The 18,848-nt window shown below is 41.5% G+C and overlaps 1 protein-coding gene across 3 annotated transcripts; it reads right to left on the reverse strand.

Annotated features, from left to right (window-relative positions):
* Positions 1–377: 377 nt before the first annotated feature.
* On the reverse strand, positions 378–12,814 carry LOC139386941 (BTB/POZ domain-containing protein KCTD1-like). 3 transcript variants are annotated; one of them, XM_071132843.1, is made up of 6 exons: positions 12,648–12,814; positions 11,858–12,007; positions 7,008–7,186; positions 5,723–5,867; positions 4,841–5,146; positions 378–1,819 (listed from the first exon to the last, which is right to left on the reverse strand). In XM_071132843.1, exons 2-6 carry the CDS (start codon positions 11,885–11,887, stop codon positions 1,655–1,657), a joined length of 825 nt encoding a protein of 274 aa, XP_070988944.1. In that variant the 5' UTR covers positions 11,888–12,007; positions 12,648–12,814; the 3' UTR covers positions 378–1,654. The 3 variants fall into 3 exon arrangements, with proteins under 3 accessions (XP_070988944.1, XP_070988945.1, XP_070988943.1); XM_071132844.1 differs by lacking the exon at positions 11,858–12,007 and having other exon boundaries at positions 379–1,819; XM_071132842.1 differs by lacking the exons at positions 11,858–12,007; positions 12,648–12,814 and adding an exon at positions 8,095–8,543 and having other exon boundaries at positions 379–1,819.
* Between the last annotated feature and the right edge of the window lie 6,034 nt (positions 12,815–18,848).

The raw sequence follows: 18,848 nt of genomic DNA on the forward strand, positions 1-18,848 counted from the left end.
TGTGTTAAGCTACGTTTGCTAGCTACCTCGCTAGCCAGCCTTTCGAGCCCATTGACAGAGCATTGCATTGTGGATTATTTAGTTGATTTGAGCTGCAACATAATTCTAAAATTATTTTCCATGTAGTTACCAAACTTAAAACACCAAAATTAAACACGTTAAGAATTTTTTTTCTCAGTGTTATTCAACACTATATTAAAGGGATATCTTTTAAAGGTGTGTGAAATTGATGAAATGCAAAGCAACAATCGATTTTTGTGGGCCTGCTTGTGTTGAACATACAAGAACCAACACCTGTTCCATGATATCATGTACAATGATAAACACTCTACTCTCTGTTAGCACCATAACAACACACAATGGATCAGCCACCAGTACAACTTCAGTTGAAGATTTATTTCACATTTTAGTACTACATTCCTCTTTACTCAAATCTAGGGAGCGTAGGTAGATCACGTTAGAAATAGTTTATGATAATCAAACTTCACATCAATGTCCTAAGAATAAATCTTAAGATTTGGGTCTTCTACTATTAGCCTGATCTGTTCAGTCATTTATGAGGCAACATTATGCCGATTAAAAAGGTGTCCATTTTCAATGTATAAAAACAAAACATACAATGGCAAATATCATTTACAGTAGGTCACTCAATAGGAACTTGAGGCTCCTCTGAATTAGTCACCTCTGTTCTCTGGGTTTAGTACCCAAAATAGAGGCAATGCAGGGACATTTATAATAATTTACTTAATTTTCATTTTGTGAGTATAGAATGGTCTATGACATAAAATATTGATAATACTAATGTGAACTATATTTCATATTATAAAATCCAATAAGGTAACTTTGATTAAAGTAAAAACACTTTTTATTATCACGATACTTAACATCCTGTGTGAATAAGAGTGTGGATAATGTTTCATTCAGGTCTGTTAAAAAGAATGGTGTTTATGCTAAGCAAGATCTTCTCACAACACCATGATGTATAGCACTGTTTGTCTGCTGCTAGCAACACAGTGAACGTTCTTATAGTATGGGAGAACAATTCGACTTGGTAAATATGCCAATGGGTAAATAAAAACTGGAAATCACTAGTGAATGGCCGTGCACTACATGTGCAATCAAACCATTTACATGTTGTATGGTCTTAATCATGGAAATCATATCTAACCTAATGTAGGTTCAAAGTTTTAAAACAAACTTTATTTGGGGACCCTGGGAAAGTATTAATCCTTTTTTATATATTTTGATGGGGGCGGGGCATGAACAATCACAAATATCCTTGAGATATCAACTTATCAAAATGTTCTGTATCTTCTTATGGCAAAAAAAAAAAAAAAAAAATCCTGTCACGCCTTGGTCACTCTTTCTCTGTGGTTCTTCAAGTAAAAAAAAAAGTTTAATGACAAACAAAACAATAAAGCGGCATTCACGTGCTAGTCGGAGCTAGGAAACTCAGACATTTCCGACATGCAAAGTGGTTGTAATTATACACGTGCCACGTTAAACCAGTTAGCAAGTAGTACATTTCAGAGTTTCCTAGTACAAATTAGCACGAGCGCAGCATTATACCCAGAATCCACAGAGCTCTGCTGCGTCCCGTCTAGTGCTTGGCTGCCACCGAAAAAAAGTCTAGCACCCCAGGTGTCTGGGAGGTCTAGTCCAGCTGCTCCTGTTTTATACGGTTTGAGTTAGGCCCTCCTCGCTGGCCTGCCCTCCTCAGTTCCCTCCTCAGGACGTACTCGCTGAACTGGGATGAGTCCACGCCCCCACCGCAGGATCCGGCGATCTCAAAGCCACGCTGCTGCAGACGCTCCAAGACCTGGTGGACACAAGGAGAGAAGGGGTGTTGAGGTAACATGATAGCTAACACAGTTTAGATATTACACACAGAAACATTTAGCTGTCCTGAAGAGAAATGAGAAACAAGTGTTTTCCCGTCACACAGAGAACCAATGCTCTGAATATCATGTTAGAGTAGGTAGTATTAAATAGTTATAAAACAAACTCATTGACAACATGTGCCCAAGTCTAGCACAAGAGAAAGGGAGTGGCATTAGAGATGGTAGAACCGAGAGGAACAGATAATATAGAAAAATAATGACAAGATAAATGAAGGGATATACATTACCATTCAAAAGTTTGGGGTCACTTAGAAATGTCCTTGTTTTTGAAAGGTAAGCATATTTTTTGGGGTCCATTAAAATAACATCAAATTGATAGAAATACAGTGGAGACATTTAATGTTGTAAATGACTATTGTAGCTGGACACAGCAGATTTTTTAATGGAATATCTAAACGCAGCAAAAAAATAAAAAAACGCCCCCTTTTCAGGACCCTGTCTGTCTTTAAAAGATAATTCGTAAAAATCCAATTACCTTCACAGATCTTCATTGTAAAGTGTTTAAACACTGTTTACCATGCTTGTTCAATAAAGCATAAACAATTAATGAACATGCACCTGTGGAACGGTCGTTAAGACACTTAGACGGTAGGCAATTAAGGTCACAGTTATGAAAACTTAGAACACTGAAGAGGCCTTTCAACTGACTCTGAAAAACACCAAAAGAAAGATGCCCAGGGTCCCTGCCCATCTGTGTGAACATGCCTGAAGCATGCTGCAAGGAGGCATGAGGACTGCAGATGTGGCCAGGGCAATAAATTGTAATGTCCGTTCTGTGAGACACCTAAGACAGCGCTACAGGGAGACAGGACGGACAGCTGATCGTCCTCGCAGTGGCAGACCATGTGTAACACCTCCACAGGATCGGTACATCCGAACATCACACCTGCGGGACAGATACAGAATGGCAACAACAACTGCCCGACTTACACCAGGAATGCACAATCCTTCCATCAGTGCTCAGACTGTCCGCAATAGGCTGAGAGAGGCTGGACTGAGGGCTTGTAGGCCTGTTGTCAGGCAGGTCCTCACCAGACAGACATCACCGGCAATGTTGTCACCTATGGCACAAACCCATCATCAGCTGGACCAGACAGGACTGGCAAAAAGTGCCCTTTACTGATGAGTCACGGTTTTGTCTCACCAGAGGTGATGGTCGGATTCGCGTTCATCATTGAAGGAATGAGTGTTACACCGAGGCCTGTACTCTGGAGCAGGATCGGTTTGGAGGTGGAGGGTCCATCATGTTCTGGGGTGGTGTGTCACAGCATCAGACTGAGCTTGTCGTCATTGCAGGCAATCTCAACGCTATGCATTACAGGGAAGACATCCTCCTCCCTCATGTGGCACCCTTCCTGCAGGCTCATCCTGACATGACCCTCCAGCATGACAATGTCACCAGCCATACTGCTCGTTTTGTGCGCAATTTCCTGCAAGACAGGAATGTCAGTGTTCTGCCATGGCCAGCGAAGAGCCCGGACCTCAATCCCATTGAGCACGTCTGGGACCTGTTGAATCAGAGGGTGAGGGCTAGGCCATTCCCCCAGAAATGTCCAGGTACTTGCAGGTGCCTTGGTGGAAGAGTGGGGTAACATCTCACAGCAAGAACTGGCAAATCTGGTGCAGTCCATGAGGAGATGCACTGCAGTACTTAATGCAGCTGGTGGCCACACCAGATACTGAATGTTACTTTTGATTTTGACTCCCCCTTTGTTCTGGGACACATTATTACATTTCTGTTCATCACGTCTGTGGAACTGGTTCAGTTTATGTCTCAGTTGTTGAATATTATGGACATACAAATATTTGCATATGTTAAGTTTGCTGAAAATAAACGCAGTTGCCAGTGAGAGGACGCTTTTTTTGTTGCTGAGTTTACATAGGCGTACAGAGGCTCATTATCAGCAACCATCACTCTTGTGTTCCAATGGCACGTTTTGTTAGCTAATCCAAGTTTATCATTTTAAAAAGGCTAATTGATCATTAGAAAACCCATCTGCAATTATGTTAGCACAGCTGAAAACTGTTGTTCTGATTAAAGAAGCAGTAAAACCTGCCTTCTTTAGACTAGTTGAGTATCTGGAGCATCAGCATTTGTGGGTTCGATTACAGGCTCAAAACGGCCAGAAACAAAGACCTTTCTTCTGAAACTCATCAGTCTATTCTTCTTCTGAGAAAGGAAGGCTATGCCATGTGAGAAAGTGCCAAGAAACTGAAGATCTGTGCGTCTCTGTGCGGGTGTGCATCTGCTCGTGCGCAGATTTGTTCCTGATCCTGCAGGCTTGCAGACATCTACAGACGTGTCCGGAGGGCAGCAGGATCACATTCCATCAAAGAGGCCCCAGGGAGCAGTAGGGCTTTTTCTTTCTCTCGGTGCCACTTGGTTCAGTGTGGGCTGCTCAGCACACCCTTCTCTCCCTCTGCCCAAGGCCAGAGCCCCGCCAGAACTACAAAGGTCCCCCCACTGCTGGCAGTCCCCCCCACACACACACCCTGCCTCCATTAGGCCCAGATACAGCACCCACCGCCAGCGTGCTTTAATAACCAAACAGAATTATGGGCCCTGCCTCAGGACAACCTGCCAGGGAGCTGAATAGAGCTCTCTCTCTCTGTCTGTCTATCCCTCTCTGTCTTGGTCCCTCTCTCCACGGCATCCACTTGAGTGGTTTGTGTATGAGAGAGAGAAAAGCTTCCTGCAATATACAGTAAGGATGAGGAAACGTTGTCCTACATATTTAATGTCTCTGTGCTTTCATTTATTGATGCATCTCTGACTGAGACAATGGTTTCATCATAACTGATGAACATTTGTATCTAGCCTACTATACAACATCCATATTGGGTGAACATGGAGTTTCCTTATCAAATCAAAAGTTTGTCACGTGCGCCGAATACAGGTAGTGGCCATGCCACGCGTGTCTGGTGTCTTCGGCCCTCACCTGGACGGAGTTGAGGTGGCAGTATCCATTGAGCGGGAAGCGGATTACATGTGTGGAGTCGTGGTTCCAGCCGGCGTTGACAGAGTTGCACATGACGTCGCCAATCTCTGGGAACACGTCCTCGATGAGGGCTTTGTCTCCGCTCAGCGTGATCCTCTCTCCCAGGTCGGGTGCCACGCGTACCACCAGGCACTCGCAAGGGCGTGACACCCGAGCCAGGTCACGGTCCTGGCGCCATCGCTCCAGCTCGGCCAGCATGGGCTGCAGCTGGAAGTACCGGGCCTCCTCGTACAGCAGGCTGTAGTCCTGCAGGGGGCAGGCAGCACAGAGGAGATGGGTCAGTGAGGATAAGACAATTCAAGCTGAGGCAAAGGATGTCTCAATATTGTATTATGGCTTTCAATTTGGCCTTGGTCTGAACTTGGGATAGTCTTTAGTCTTTGCTTATTTTAGCTGATATCCTTTCCCCCTGATTGAGTCACTGTGTGGACAGTCCATCAGATATTGTGATTTGTTTTCTCTGGGGGCAAGTTTGTAATTAAGGGCTAAATGACGCAAAAAGCTAGCAAACAGAATACAAATGTGTCAGTGAGGATGAGTGATTCTTCTGGACACTCAGTACAGAATATACTACTGCAAAACTAAGGTCTCTCACACCTGATGTTTTAAGATAAAGTTATCTAGAAACACAGGTATACATTTATTTGTATTTTTAAATACTTTCAGAACGTGTAACTCCACACAGTATGTAAACTGTCAGCACCAATCCTAGGGAAAACAAGTACTGAGGGTTGCCCATGACTAAGGTGTCCACTTTGTTCCCCTGAACGTTTGGGGACTAGTGATGGCTTGCTGATTGATTGCAGTGGAAGGGACACTCACTTTGAAGTCATCTGGGATGAGGAGCTTCGAGATCCTGAGGAAGTTGAGGATGTAGCGGAACATGTGTCCATCCCTGTCTATGAAGTAGTGCTGCTTCAGACTGTCCAACACTATGGGCTCTGTGCCATCGAAGAGACGTCCAATTCTAGAGGGAGAGAAAGAAAAGCCAGAGACAGTTATTTGTTTTCCGTCAATATAGCATTTGTTATAGGGCCAAACAAACTACGGCTACTGTTGAGTTGAGCTATACATTTTGAATTGACAGTACACCAGGTGTGGTTGAGCACAGAGAAATATCACCTAATATGGCTACAGGACAGTGACTCATGTGCAGATTCTATGACTCACTGGATGTGGGTGAGCTCAGGAGTGTTTGATTTCTTTCACACCTTTGTTGAGTGATGCACACATTACTCTGCTCCATGCAGAGAAAGAAAGTGGGAGAGATATAGGGAGGGGAGGGAGAAAAACAGTGAGAGAGCACATGGAAGAAACAGACAGAAAGAGAGGAAGAGGGACAGACAGAGAATGAGGGAAATAGAATGGGAAAAATAAATAAATATAGAAATGAAGCGGCATGGATGAGATGAGAGCTATGCTGTGGTCTGATGGAGGGGTCAGGGCCAGCTGGTAGAGAGGTGCCCGAGGCAGGATGGCGCCCTGGGGGCCCGGCCTGAGGCTGCAGTGGCCCTCCTGCCTCCAGATGGCCCCGTGCCCTTTGGCCCTTTACTGCTGCTGGGACATCTGTCAGAATAACTGAGATGCTTTTGTCTGCAGTTTGGACTTTTGAGCCCTGCAAATGTTTACTGCTCAAAATAACTCTGGGGCGGTCTTGAAAAAAGGTGGCCATTTTGTATTTGGTATTGAGTGGAAATATTGTGATGATGCATAGTAATCAGGGTATTGTAGAATAGCCTTAATAATCATATGAGTTTGAGTGTGAAAAAGTATAATATCAAGCCCTGTGTTCAAATCCAATCTTTCCCACCTCATTCATCCATTTGAGTGCTGAATCATTGTGATTGGGTAAACTGACTTCTGAGCTGTCAAATTATGACATTATGCAGTCAGAGAGCTAATCCAGATAAACATGGCTGACATAATGGGCTAGGCTCATCATCTCACTTTCAACCTCTGAATTATCCCAAACCCCCTCTAGAGCCACATACAAAGGTCATAGATGAAAACAATTGCGTTTTGTACCTATAGGTACCAAAACAAAGACATGCGTTTAGTAATTTGCAATTGAGAAACTGCATTAATAGGAGTGGTCACATGCGCTTACCTGGACTCTGGGTACTTGGTTAACGTGGCCAGACTGCTGGTGTACATGTGTCCGCCCACGTCAATGTGCACAGGGGCATTTGACTTGGTGAGCTGGGCAGCCGTCGGGATGCCCTGGTTACTCAAGGGGGATGCTGGTGATCTGGTGATCATGGGCCTGGACATGCTGGAACGGTTATCCTAGCACAAATGAATGATTATCAACAAATGACTATCAATATGGTGGACAGCACAGACTGAAAAGTCAAGCCATGAAAATTCTGTTTATTATATGGATGTAAATATGTATGTTCCATTGGTAAATGTGCACCAGTTAAAAACATTGCAGGACTCTGATTGGCCAGACAATACTCATCTTTCTGAAAAAATTATGGTTAAATAGTTGGCTGAGGTCCAACTCTTCAGTTGTCAGGACTGAGAGAATAGAGGTATCTGAGTTACACTTGCATAGTATTTCCTGACCTTGACTTGATTGTTACCAACCACACCCCCCCATATCTGTTGGGCATAATCATCTCCCCAAAGCCAAATTCATTTGGAACAGCAATTTCACACACACACACTAAAAGAGCAATAGTCGGTCTAGATTTGAATAATGTAATAAGATTTAGAAGAAACGTTCCCTGCTAACCTAAAAACACAATTAGCTGGCAATATCTCTAATGGCACATAACAAATTGAGTTTCTCAACCACAAGTTCAAGACCCTCCTCTGAGCCAATAAGAAAAGAAAACAGGTCCCTCTACACAATATGAAAACAATGTCATTGGATGGAGAAATGTAATGTTATAATTTTTTTATTAAGTAGTAATTACACATTTTCTAAATAGAAAAAAAATCTGGTTTAAATGTAAAATTATATTTGCTCTGTTGAATTGATTTTATCAATGTGGGAAATATATACAAGACAATTTGGCATTGATGATATTCACATCAAATAAATATCCAACAACTTCCACTATTGGTGGGTAGGCACTAGGAAGTAGACATCAAATAAAGCCCCTACAATGAAGTGCAACCATGCCACGTCGCAGGTAACTTGACCATAGTTTGCTGAAACGAATTGGACAAAATCTCCGTTAGCCTACCTGCGCGGACAAAACTGTGGCTGGTGAGGAAGACACAGAATGATCATTCTGCTTCAGTGATGCTGCAGGTAAGGGGTCGCCTCTTGAGTACATGAACGGAGCGTCCCCGCATTCCGCCGTTCGCATTGAGATTCGTTTCAGGGACGCGTGTACTACGGACTCATCCAAAGAACTGATTGGACGCGGGCGCTTTCTCGTTTTCTGATGCGTTAAATCCATGATATCCGTTGCGTCCATTATCAAACCTGGCGCACGAAAAACAGTCTTCAAGTTGGAAATGCTGTCTGTTTCCACCTGCAGACTCCGCGTTAATGGGTGTCAGCAGTACACACGAGCGATGCTGTGGCAGTCACTGCCGCTTTTGCAATGGTGTATGGATAAGTCAAAGCCCCGGACAACATTAGCATTCTAGTGCCTCGGGGTTTCTTAAGGTTGTCGCTGTTTTAAAAGCAGGTATTGTCGCATTTACTGCATGTCTGCTAAAAGGTGTAGCATATCCTATAAATCGGACTCCAGATTCAACATCGGACCTCCCCAAAACCACGACGCATACCTGGATTTGCGCTGTCCCCTTTGCCCTTTCTATTCCTCACCCCCCATTTCCTCCAGTCATCATTTGTTCCAGCTGCCTCTCAAGCACTAACAAAGGCTGAACATTACTTTTCCAGCTAACCTGAAATCAGAAACTAAACCTTCTCCAGAAGTCTGGCAACAAGTCCTTGGTGAAAATACAATGCTCACAGTAACACTAACAGTGCAGAATATTCAGTGACTAACCAAATGACATCAAAACACAGCAGATACCAGTTTGTTTTTGTTCAAGACAGATATATATATTTATAAATAGGCACATGCACTAGCCCCCAGGGTGTTTTGGCGACCCTGGATGAACGCTTGACCTTTCCACAGACCCTTTTAGTCTGTAGCACACCATCTAAAGACCTGTTTACTCACATAGTATTCTCCTAGAACAATGGGTCATATTCAAGAGGGCTGTTAAGATTGTGGTGGAGATTAAGAGCAAATTAAAACAGTGACCCTCCCACCCATTTTACATAAACTAGCAGGATCCCGATGTGTCACTGTTGTGGATACATTTCTACTTTGTTTCACAATGGCGTGTCTGTGATGGGCTTTTCTTTAGTCTCATCTCATTAATACTTATGTGCAGGTGCCCTTCTTACAAGTAGTCAGGTACCTACCATTCTCACACAGCCCAGAAAACAGCTCCCCGTATAAAGCATTATGGTTTTGGTATATACCAGAAAAATGCAGACTTCAAAGTCACTTCTAGACCTAATCTAAATGGCCAATCAGAGAGACACAGGCAATGACAATTTCACTTTCAAAAAGACGTATAAAACATGTCCAAAGATTAACAGATCATACGATACCTTTGAATTCACAACATCAGACCTCTTATTGTAGTGTACATCAAACAGAATCTCAAAAACCAACATTGCATGTTAGATTCATGTTGGAAGTATTGGTGTTTACTACTACACTCTCCTGGGTTAGTTTCCCCAAAACATTCAGGAAATCCAATCCACTCATTTTAAATAAGTTAAAATGGAATAATTAATTAAAAACAACCGCAACTGGCATTAAAACATCCATGTTTTTACTTCAGTTTTGGCAGTGTGGGTGTCACACCTAGATACCCAATTAGCAATTAAGCCTGCTTTTGAGTGCAGGCCTCCACTGTGGTGTGTGATCCTGCCCTGATTTGCATGCAGTTCATTTGTGCACGAGCTGATAAGCGCAGGCAGCCAGCCGCCATGCATAGTTTTAAAATTTAACTCCAGAATCCCTCTCGCAGAAGGCAGAGGGGCCCGCAGGGTGAACAAAGAGGAAGAAATCACACGGCCGCTCTTCAAAAGGGGGACCTGTGTAAGGCAGCCAGCAAAGTGCGTGGGATCACACTCAGAATGCAGGTAATTTGTTCCCCGACTAATTTGTGGGAGATGATGTGTGTGGAGAAAGTAAGTCCTGTAAACCAGCTCACTGGAATTGGCTTTCCTCAAAGCCTTGTCATCATGAAAGTGGATGGAGTGGAGAATCTGCTAACAATCATGAAAGTGTGTATGTGCACGCCATGGAGCGAGGGAGATAGACAGGGAGCATAGAACAGAGTACTTGTAGCACAACCACTTCATCCCAACTCAAATTAAAACCATGTCCTGTGGATTCTTTTTCAGGTTGACTACTCCTACCTTCAAACAGTCAGAGCACCCTTCAACCCATACAGTACAAATCTAAAACTCATGTCTACCGTGGCATGGACCACCAGTAGGATTATGCATAGCTATAACCCAGAATACTGAGGTGGTAAGATCATCAGTAGAACCTGACAAGCAACACAATGCAAAGCACCGCAATAACACGGATCCCATGATGGCACAATGCTGTGTGGCCTGACACACTACGCTCATTCCCTTCATCCCTTTCAGAACTGCTGCAGTCAGTCTTCCCACCTGTTGCCATTTTGAATAATCTAGGCCGACCACATAGCTATGTGTATACAAAACACATGCCCTACCCTTTGTCAGTGGTTCAATGTTCCCTTGCTACACAAGTCCCTACATTTATACTGCAAGAACACGCTAAACAAATTTAGAATTGCTGTCGCAAGTGACTTCCTTGTTTATCCTAGACTGGTGTTATTGTGCTGACCGCATCCACACCCCATGTTCAAACAAATCTGTAGTTGGCACAATGGAGCAACGCTTTTGTTGTCGGACTGCACTCCGTTTTGGTGTTCAGATTTCAACAAATACTTTGCATGGTGTGTGTGGAAGAAACATTGTCAACGATGTAATAAGGCTAAATGCACAAGAAGGAATACAGTAGGATCTTTTACCTCCCATCAAGTCCTAAAAATGTTAAACATGTAATAATCCAATAAGGGGTGTAGCATCAGCCCTTTAAGAAGCCCTTCATTTCCCATAGTGCAACTGTACCTTGTAATTTGGAACACTTTATGTACTTGGTGTAAATGGCCTGATTGGAAATGCCAAGTCACAGGTAGTCACTAGTCAAGTGTTTACAGGATGGCAGTTGTGTCCACTTTTTTGCTTATGGCCATTTTTTAAATATTTTTTTTAAAGGTGCCCATTGTACATTTGGAGCTCCTCTCCGGTGTGACAAGAAGTGAAGCACATTACTCAAGTAGTAACTGAATGGAAATGTATTTAATTTACTATAAGAGGAAAAATGCTGCTAACATGACTTATTGATATATTTCTAATTGGGGATCCAAATCATAACCATGTCTGTTTACTTCTAAATTCTGTAAATAAGTGGACACTAAAATGCAATGTGAGACATGGTGCCCTTTTAAGCACAGATGCCAATGTTGCTCGTCATAACAGCGCCCTCCAGTGAACGCTCCTACAGCCACGCATTTTACTCAAAAGTAAGGAATAGGAACTGTTCCAACATCTGCGCGCGTTTTACTTTATGGCATTAAAAGGTTGAGAATATTATTTTGTTATGTAATCACATGCATTGCACCAGTGCGTCTTGGTTAGAATTAGATAATTACATAGCGGGTGTCATAAAGGAGCACATAAACATCGGTGTAAACTTGTAGGATAGCCGTACAAATCTGTTACCAGCAGCCAGTATAGTTGGATTTAGATTGGCAAATGGCAAGTAGAGGTTCAAAGTTGCATTAGTGTATTCATTGTGTCCATATCATACTAGCAGGCTAATTTATTACAAAACCATGTAAAATATGAATTTGTACACTGATAATACTAACCATATATATCATGTTTTGTCTCCATAACATCACAGCTACAAAGATGCAAACATAGATCCAGACTTCCGCCCGGGAGTTTAATTATTTGCAGTGGCGCGTCTGTACCGTGGAATTCCCTGCGCACGGGTATAGGTCAGCCCCGCAAGAGATCTATATGGGAAGCAAAAGGAAAATACTGTAGCCTACATTTTGTCTTGGCTTACATAGATAGGGTTCTCGTTACAAAATAATGGTGAATACAATGAGATTATTCACAGAATCTGCATTGACGTGTGTTGAATAGGTACGTCCTGTCTTACAAAATAAGAAATCCCCTCCGGCAAAATTACTCCACAATGGCGTCTTTCATTAGCCAGATCTGGGGCACTCAGGAAATGAAACTGGTTTAGGACAAACGAATATAGGAAAAGCCTGTATCGAAATGCTGAACTCGATTCGTAATAAGAGTGTGACAAGTAGTCCGACGGGGAAAACGGAGACGATAATGTGTTTGGGGCTGAAGTAGGCGAATGCGCCAGGAGCGAATTCACACGGGCGGATAGCTACGGTGTTTGCTCAACGAAGGTCGTACAATTCGGTGAAAATACAAATAAACATTTGAAGCCAGTCGTCGGCACTTTAACAAACATACAGTTGTTAAACACCGAACAATATCCAGGAAGTGGTTAAATATTTTTTGTTAGAACTATGGTGCTCATCGCCTGGCACATGCGTAAAAGCGACTGCGCCTTGAATGTCCCAGTCAAACCAGTCTCGGATATATTAGCAAACCAAATAATTCTCTGCTTACCTGAAACATGGATGGGCATAAAGTATCTTTTTGAGAACCCTTTCCCTCCGATTTGGCCTGCGAGCTGCTTCCCTTCCTACACCGGTGAGAAATGCAATAGCTTGGCTAAGGTAGACAGAACAAAATACAGAGAGTACTTGCTCCAGGGCTCCGAAACCCCTCAAGGCAAAGATCAGGATACAATTAGCTCATGTCTCTACCCCAGTCTAAACCAATCTCCACAATAAAACTCCGAGCTAAAGAGCAGATCACTTACAGCACTGCGTCGGCCTTTCTGGAAATTGCATTTTATATTTCTTCATAAAATCGTATAAAGATATCTTGCTATTTTTTCGGCATTACAACATCCTCGCCCATTGCCTTCCTCTCGCACAGAAAAGCAGATTTTAATCGTTATGATTAGTTTTGATGTAACATTCCCGCGGGCGATTTCTGCAAATGGATGAAGTGTTTCTTTGCCAGGGAGGAAAAGCAGCAGCAGATGATAATTATATAGATTGTTGGTTGAGTCTTTTTTCTTTTTTTTTTCTTCCAAACGTGTCGTCTAAGATATGGAGCTCATAATAAATGGACACAGCATGTGCATCACACAACTAGTTGATTACAATCAACTTTTTTAAATCGATGGATTCTAATGGAAAATCGACACTTCCTTTTATTATTATTTCTTTGGCCAACCTCCCAAATGACGTAGTTATATAAATAAGCACTTGCAGCCTGCTTTGCCCCAATCAAGTATGAATCAACGCCTGGGGCTGATGCACGAGCTCATTTCAAACGTTCAACCATGCATAATTTCAGGACGATTGAGGCTCTTAAGCTTTTAGTATCAAACTGCGGGATATTGACAGCAAAGGGCATTGTGCCATCTGAGTGAAGTTCTTGCTTTCATTGATTTATATATATAATGCAGACCATGACGTTTTTACATTACCTGGATGCACAATAATTTTAATTATATCCTTTTACATGGCTTTTCCCTATAACAGAGGCACATGCCAGATATAACTTATTCATCCTACATTTTAGTATGAGAGAACTATGTTCAACAGTGAACCCCATCTACTGCATAGACATTAACACCAGTGTTGACCCCCCTTTACAAATAAGCACAATAATACAATAAAAATGATTCCATCTTCTCTCTCTCGCCCCCTGCTGTTAAAAGCACTAGTTGCTCTGAATGGGGAATACAAGGATCTCACGCTTATGCAAATATATTCACCATCGTAGGTTTCAGAATAATATGCGGTTCATTTCTCCATAACCGCAGCAGACATTTCTAATGATGTTGATGTTCATCTGCTGTGTCTGTCCTTCCTGGACTAAGCTATTCAAAACTCTAATGAGAAGAAAGGATGAATACAGTTGTGTAGCTAGTGCTTGACACATCATGGCTGAAAGTCATAAGAATAGTATTGCTTGAAGATAGATATATTTCTGTTAAAGCAGGTGCCTTTTAAGTAAACGTTTTCCATGTACTCAAACATGCTAGATGTGAGCATCATACCATTGGGTTGTTCCACCTCAAAAGCACAAAAAATAGGATTTGACACCCACCATCTCAGATTGTTCTGAAATCGTTTCTGTAGTTATTAACATATACGACTAGCATTCCTGAAACATTGTTTTTTTTAAATAGAATTTGATCTCTGAGAATTAAACTAATTGATTGCACCCAAATTGGCCATTTTTAATTTATAGGATTCAGATAATATTCAATAAATATAGTACCCAGCATCCGAAATGCATTAACATAATGTAGTGTGAAAGTAGCAGGTTTTGACCAGTAGATGCCGCTGTTCCTGCTATTCTACTTATTAATCAAATGGCCACCCAGACTATTAATCAGATTTTACACTGCTGCTACTCGCTATTTATTATCTATGCATAGTCACTTTACCGCTACCGACATGTACAAATTACCTCGACTAACCTGTACCCCAGTATATAGCCTCGGTATTGTTAAGTATTTTATTGTGTTACTTTTTACATTTATTTTTACTTGAGTTTATTAGTAAATCTTTTCTTAACTCTATTTCTTGAAATTCATTGTTGGTTAAGGGCTTGTAAGTAAGCATTTCACATTAAGGTCTACACCTGTTGTATTCAGCGCATGCAACAAATACAATTTGATTTGATTTATACAGCCACACTTTTTTTTAAATCAATTTTGCTGGTTTATTATGTTTATTAAATATATCACAACATTTATTTTGCAACTTTGGGTAGAAAACCAATAGATTTGGCTCATTATGAAAATAAATTGTGGTGGTATAGCAGAAACAGCTGCATACTTGTCAAACTTAGAGAACTGATACTGTATACTGGTTGTTGGGGTTGGATTGGCGTGGGGTGTCTGTGAGTGGCTTTTGACATTTTTTTGGGGATTCCTCAGGTCTGACTCATTGGTAGGAAGAAGGTTGGTCCAAATCAGATGTTGGGTACTATTAATATTAACTTATCTGAATCATATAAATTAAAATTGCCAATTTGGGTGCAATCAATTAACTTAATTTCTTAAAGATCTAATTATATTTCAACAAAATGTTTCTGGAATGCCAATCTTACCTGTTTCTAACTACTGAAACGATTTCAGAACAATATGAGATGGTGTGTGTCATGGCTTTCTGAAATGACATGGAAAACAAAGAATTTAGGAAACAAGAGAACCACATTATCCAGGATCGCTCATAGTAGGACCACTCATAGCCATTCCCTTAGGCTGTACCAAGGGTAAATTACCGACTGTAGCAAGTTGGCCACTGACCAACTCTGAGGGTCGAATTCTCAGACAAAGACCCCACACCCCATAACTGCAAAACAAAAAAAAAAATTGTAGATCAAACAAGTCACTTCTTCCCATTGCATTCTACAGAGATCATCACCAGAGATTGCTTTTGAGGAAGGGCCAGGGCCTGCTATCCTTAGACCTTCCAGAGCACAGTGGCCTTTTTAACTTTCCACTGTTTGACCAATGTATCCCACGGGAAAAAATAAACACAGGATTAAAGTGTTACGATGGAGTTATTTGCCCCGGAGGTTGCCGGCTGGCACACAAACACCAAGCCTTGCATTTGCTATTTTCCCCGTCCTCCTGCATTTAAAAAAAAAAAATCTTTGCCATCAGGCTGACAAACTGTAGCAAACTGAGAGCACCCCAGGCCTCAAAATCGTATATGTTCCCCATTTTCCACACAAATGGAGCCAAGTCATAATGGGGCCCTCACGATTCAGTATTCAAGATATGCATTAGATGTTGTAGAAATGAAAACCAGCTAGCCAGTGGGGATTTTTGAATATGCTTGCTTGGTGTTCGGGGCCCAAAGACAAGTCCATTGTTCTAATACTGTGGTTGTGGGGTGTGTTTAACTTGGAAAGGAACCTAGCTGCTGCAGCAGCAACAGCAGGAGAGCTCTGTCAGAGCTATATTTTGGTGGGCAAATTAGTGAAATGGCTTGCAGATGTGATTCGCCCCAAACAGACCCAGCCAGGCGACAGTGCCTGATGACATCATGCCTGTGGTTATTATACATGCATACACTGTATGGAGGCTTGAGTTACTTTCCAACTCTCTGGAAAACAGGATTAAACTGAGACACAGTTATACAAAGCCATGGTTTCGTTATGTCTGTATATGAATTGTATCTCACAATTAATATATATTTATCAGTTGTTCCCTGTTTGAGACAGATGGCTCTCTTTTTATTTATTCTGGTTCTTTGCAAGATTTATTTATCCTTTGTTTACTATAAGTGAATTACTCGTAGCTTCTGGATGTGTCATCAGTGAGAAGTTAATTTGTGCTTCTTCTTGCATCTTCAGTTCAGACTAGTGTGTACCGAGTAGTGATGGCTTGATATCCATTTCCCTCAGTCAATATGTCCATGGCTCTATCATTCTATGACTTATGATTAGGGCCAGTCTCTCTGTTAGATGCCAGCTCTCCCCATAGTTCTAATGAACTCAATCACACAGTGGCTATAGTTATCCTCATTCAGAACATACTGAGAGATCTTGCTGTTATGTTGCCTCGGACCACGTTAATGACTCTTGCTGTGCACACCACACCCCTGTAATGGCCCGTGGTTATGTAAGAGAGTGGGCTGGAAAGGGAGAGGGTTGAGATTGTTCCAGAATCTGACTCAATCTGTCCTACGGCCATGTATAGTTTAGGGCTGCCTGCAGTTTATCATCACATAGTATTTTTGGCACTGGGATATATAACTTTTGAAGGAAGGCTTTGTAGCAGCTAGCTTGTTTTTTGGTAAAGCGAACTGTGCAGTTGGCTTATGTTGGGATTGGTACCATCGATGGTAATACCTATAATGAAGAACAAATGAAATATCTTTATGACTTGCCTCTGTATGAAAATTTTCTCTTTTGTTTAGCCCTCATTATGGTTTCGATTAGATGTTGACCGATTATGATTTTTCAACGCCGATACCGATACAGATTATTGGAGGACCAAAAAAAGCCGATACCGATTAATCGGCCGATTTGTTTTATTTATTTGTAATAATTACAATTACAACATTACTGAATGAACACTTATTTTAACTTAATATAATACATCAATAAAATCAATTTAGCCTGAAATAAATAATGAAACATGTTCAATTTGGTTTAAATAATGCAAAAACAAAGTGTTGGAGAAGAAAGTAAATGCAATATGTGCAATGTAAGAAAGCTAATGTTTAAGTTCCTTAATCAGAACATGAGAACATATGAAAGCTGGTGGTTCCTTTTAACATGAGTCTTCAATATTCCCAGGTAAGAAGTTTTAGATTATAGGAATTATATTACTATTTCTCTCTATACCATTTGTATTTCATTAACCTTTGACTACTGGATGTTCTTATAGGCACTTTAGTATTGCCAGTGTAACAGTATAGCTTCCGTCCCTCTCCTCGCCCCTACCTGGGCACGAACCAGGAACACATCGACAACAGCCACCCTCGAAGCAGCGTTACCCATGCAGAGCAAGGGGAATAATTACTCCAAGTCTCAGAACGAGTGACATTTGAAACACTATTAGCGCACCCCGCTAACTAGCTAGCCATTTCACATGGTTACACCAGCCTAATCTTGGGAGTTGATGGGCTTGAAGTCATAAACAGCGCAATGCTTGAAGCACAGCAAAGAGCTGCTGGCAAAACGCACGAAAGTGCTGTTTGAATGAATGCTTACGAGCCTGCTGCTGCCTACTACCGCTCAGTCAGACTGCTCTATCAAATCATAGACTTAATTATAACATAATAACACACAGAAATACCAGCCTAAGGTCATTAATATGGTCGAAAATAAGACGTTTATTCTTTCAGTGAAATACGGAACCGTTCCGTATTTTATCTAATGGTTAAAGTCTAAATATTCCTGTTACACTGCACAACCTTCAATGTTATTTCATAATTATGTAAAATTCTGGCAAATTAGGCAGCCCAAACTGTTGCATACACCTTGACTCTGCGTGCAATGAACACAATTTCACCTGGTTAATATTGCCTGCTAACCTGGATTTCTTTTAGCTAAATATGCAGGTTTAAAAATATATACTTCTGTGTATTGATTTTAACAAAGGCATTGATGTTTATGGTTAGGTACACATTGGAGCAAGGACAGTCCCTTTTTCCGAATACGCACCGCATCTATTATATGCAACGCAGGACACGCTAGATAAACTAGTAATATCATCAACCATGTGTAGTTAACTATTGATTATGATTGATTGATTGATTGTTTTTTAGAAGATATGTTTAATGCTAGCTAGCAACTTACCTTGGCTTACTGCATTCGCGTAACAGACAGGCTCCTCATGGAGTGCAATGAGAGACAGGTGTTTAGAGCGTTGGACTAGTAACCGTAAGGTTGCAAGATTGAATCCCCGAGCTGACAAGGTAAAAATCTGTCGTTCTGCCCCTGAACAAGGCAGTTAACCCACCGTTCCTAGGCCGTCATTGAAAATAAGAATGTGTTCTTAACGGACTTGCCTAAATAAAGATTAAATTAAAGGTGTAAAAAAATAAATTAAAAAAATCGGCCAAAAATACAGATTTCCGATTGTTATGAAAACTTGAAATCGGCCCTAATTAATCGTCCACACTTCTAGTTTCGATAGTGGAATATACAAGATATATCATAGTAAAATAATACACATAGCAGCATACCACCATTCAATGAGGTAGCCCTCAGATAGATGCT

This window comes from Oncorhynchus clarkii, chromosome 28 (assembly GCF_045791955.1).
Source record: "Oncorhynchus clarkii lewisi isolate Uvic-CL-2024 chromosome 28, UVic_Ocla_1.0, whole genome shotgun sequence".
NCBI classification, from domain to species: Eukaryota; Metazoa; Chordata; class Actinopteri; order Salmoniformes; family Salmonidae; genus Oncorhynchus; species Oncorhynchus clarkii.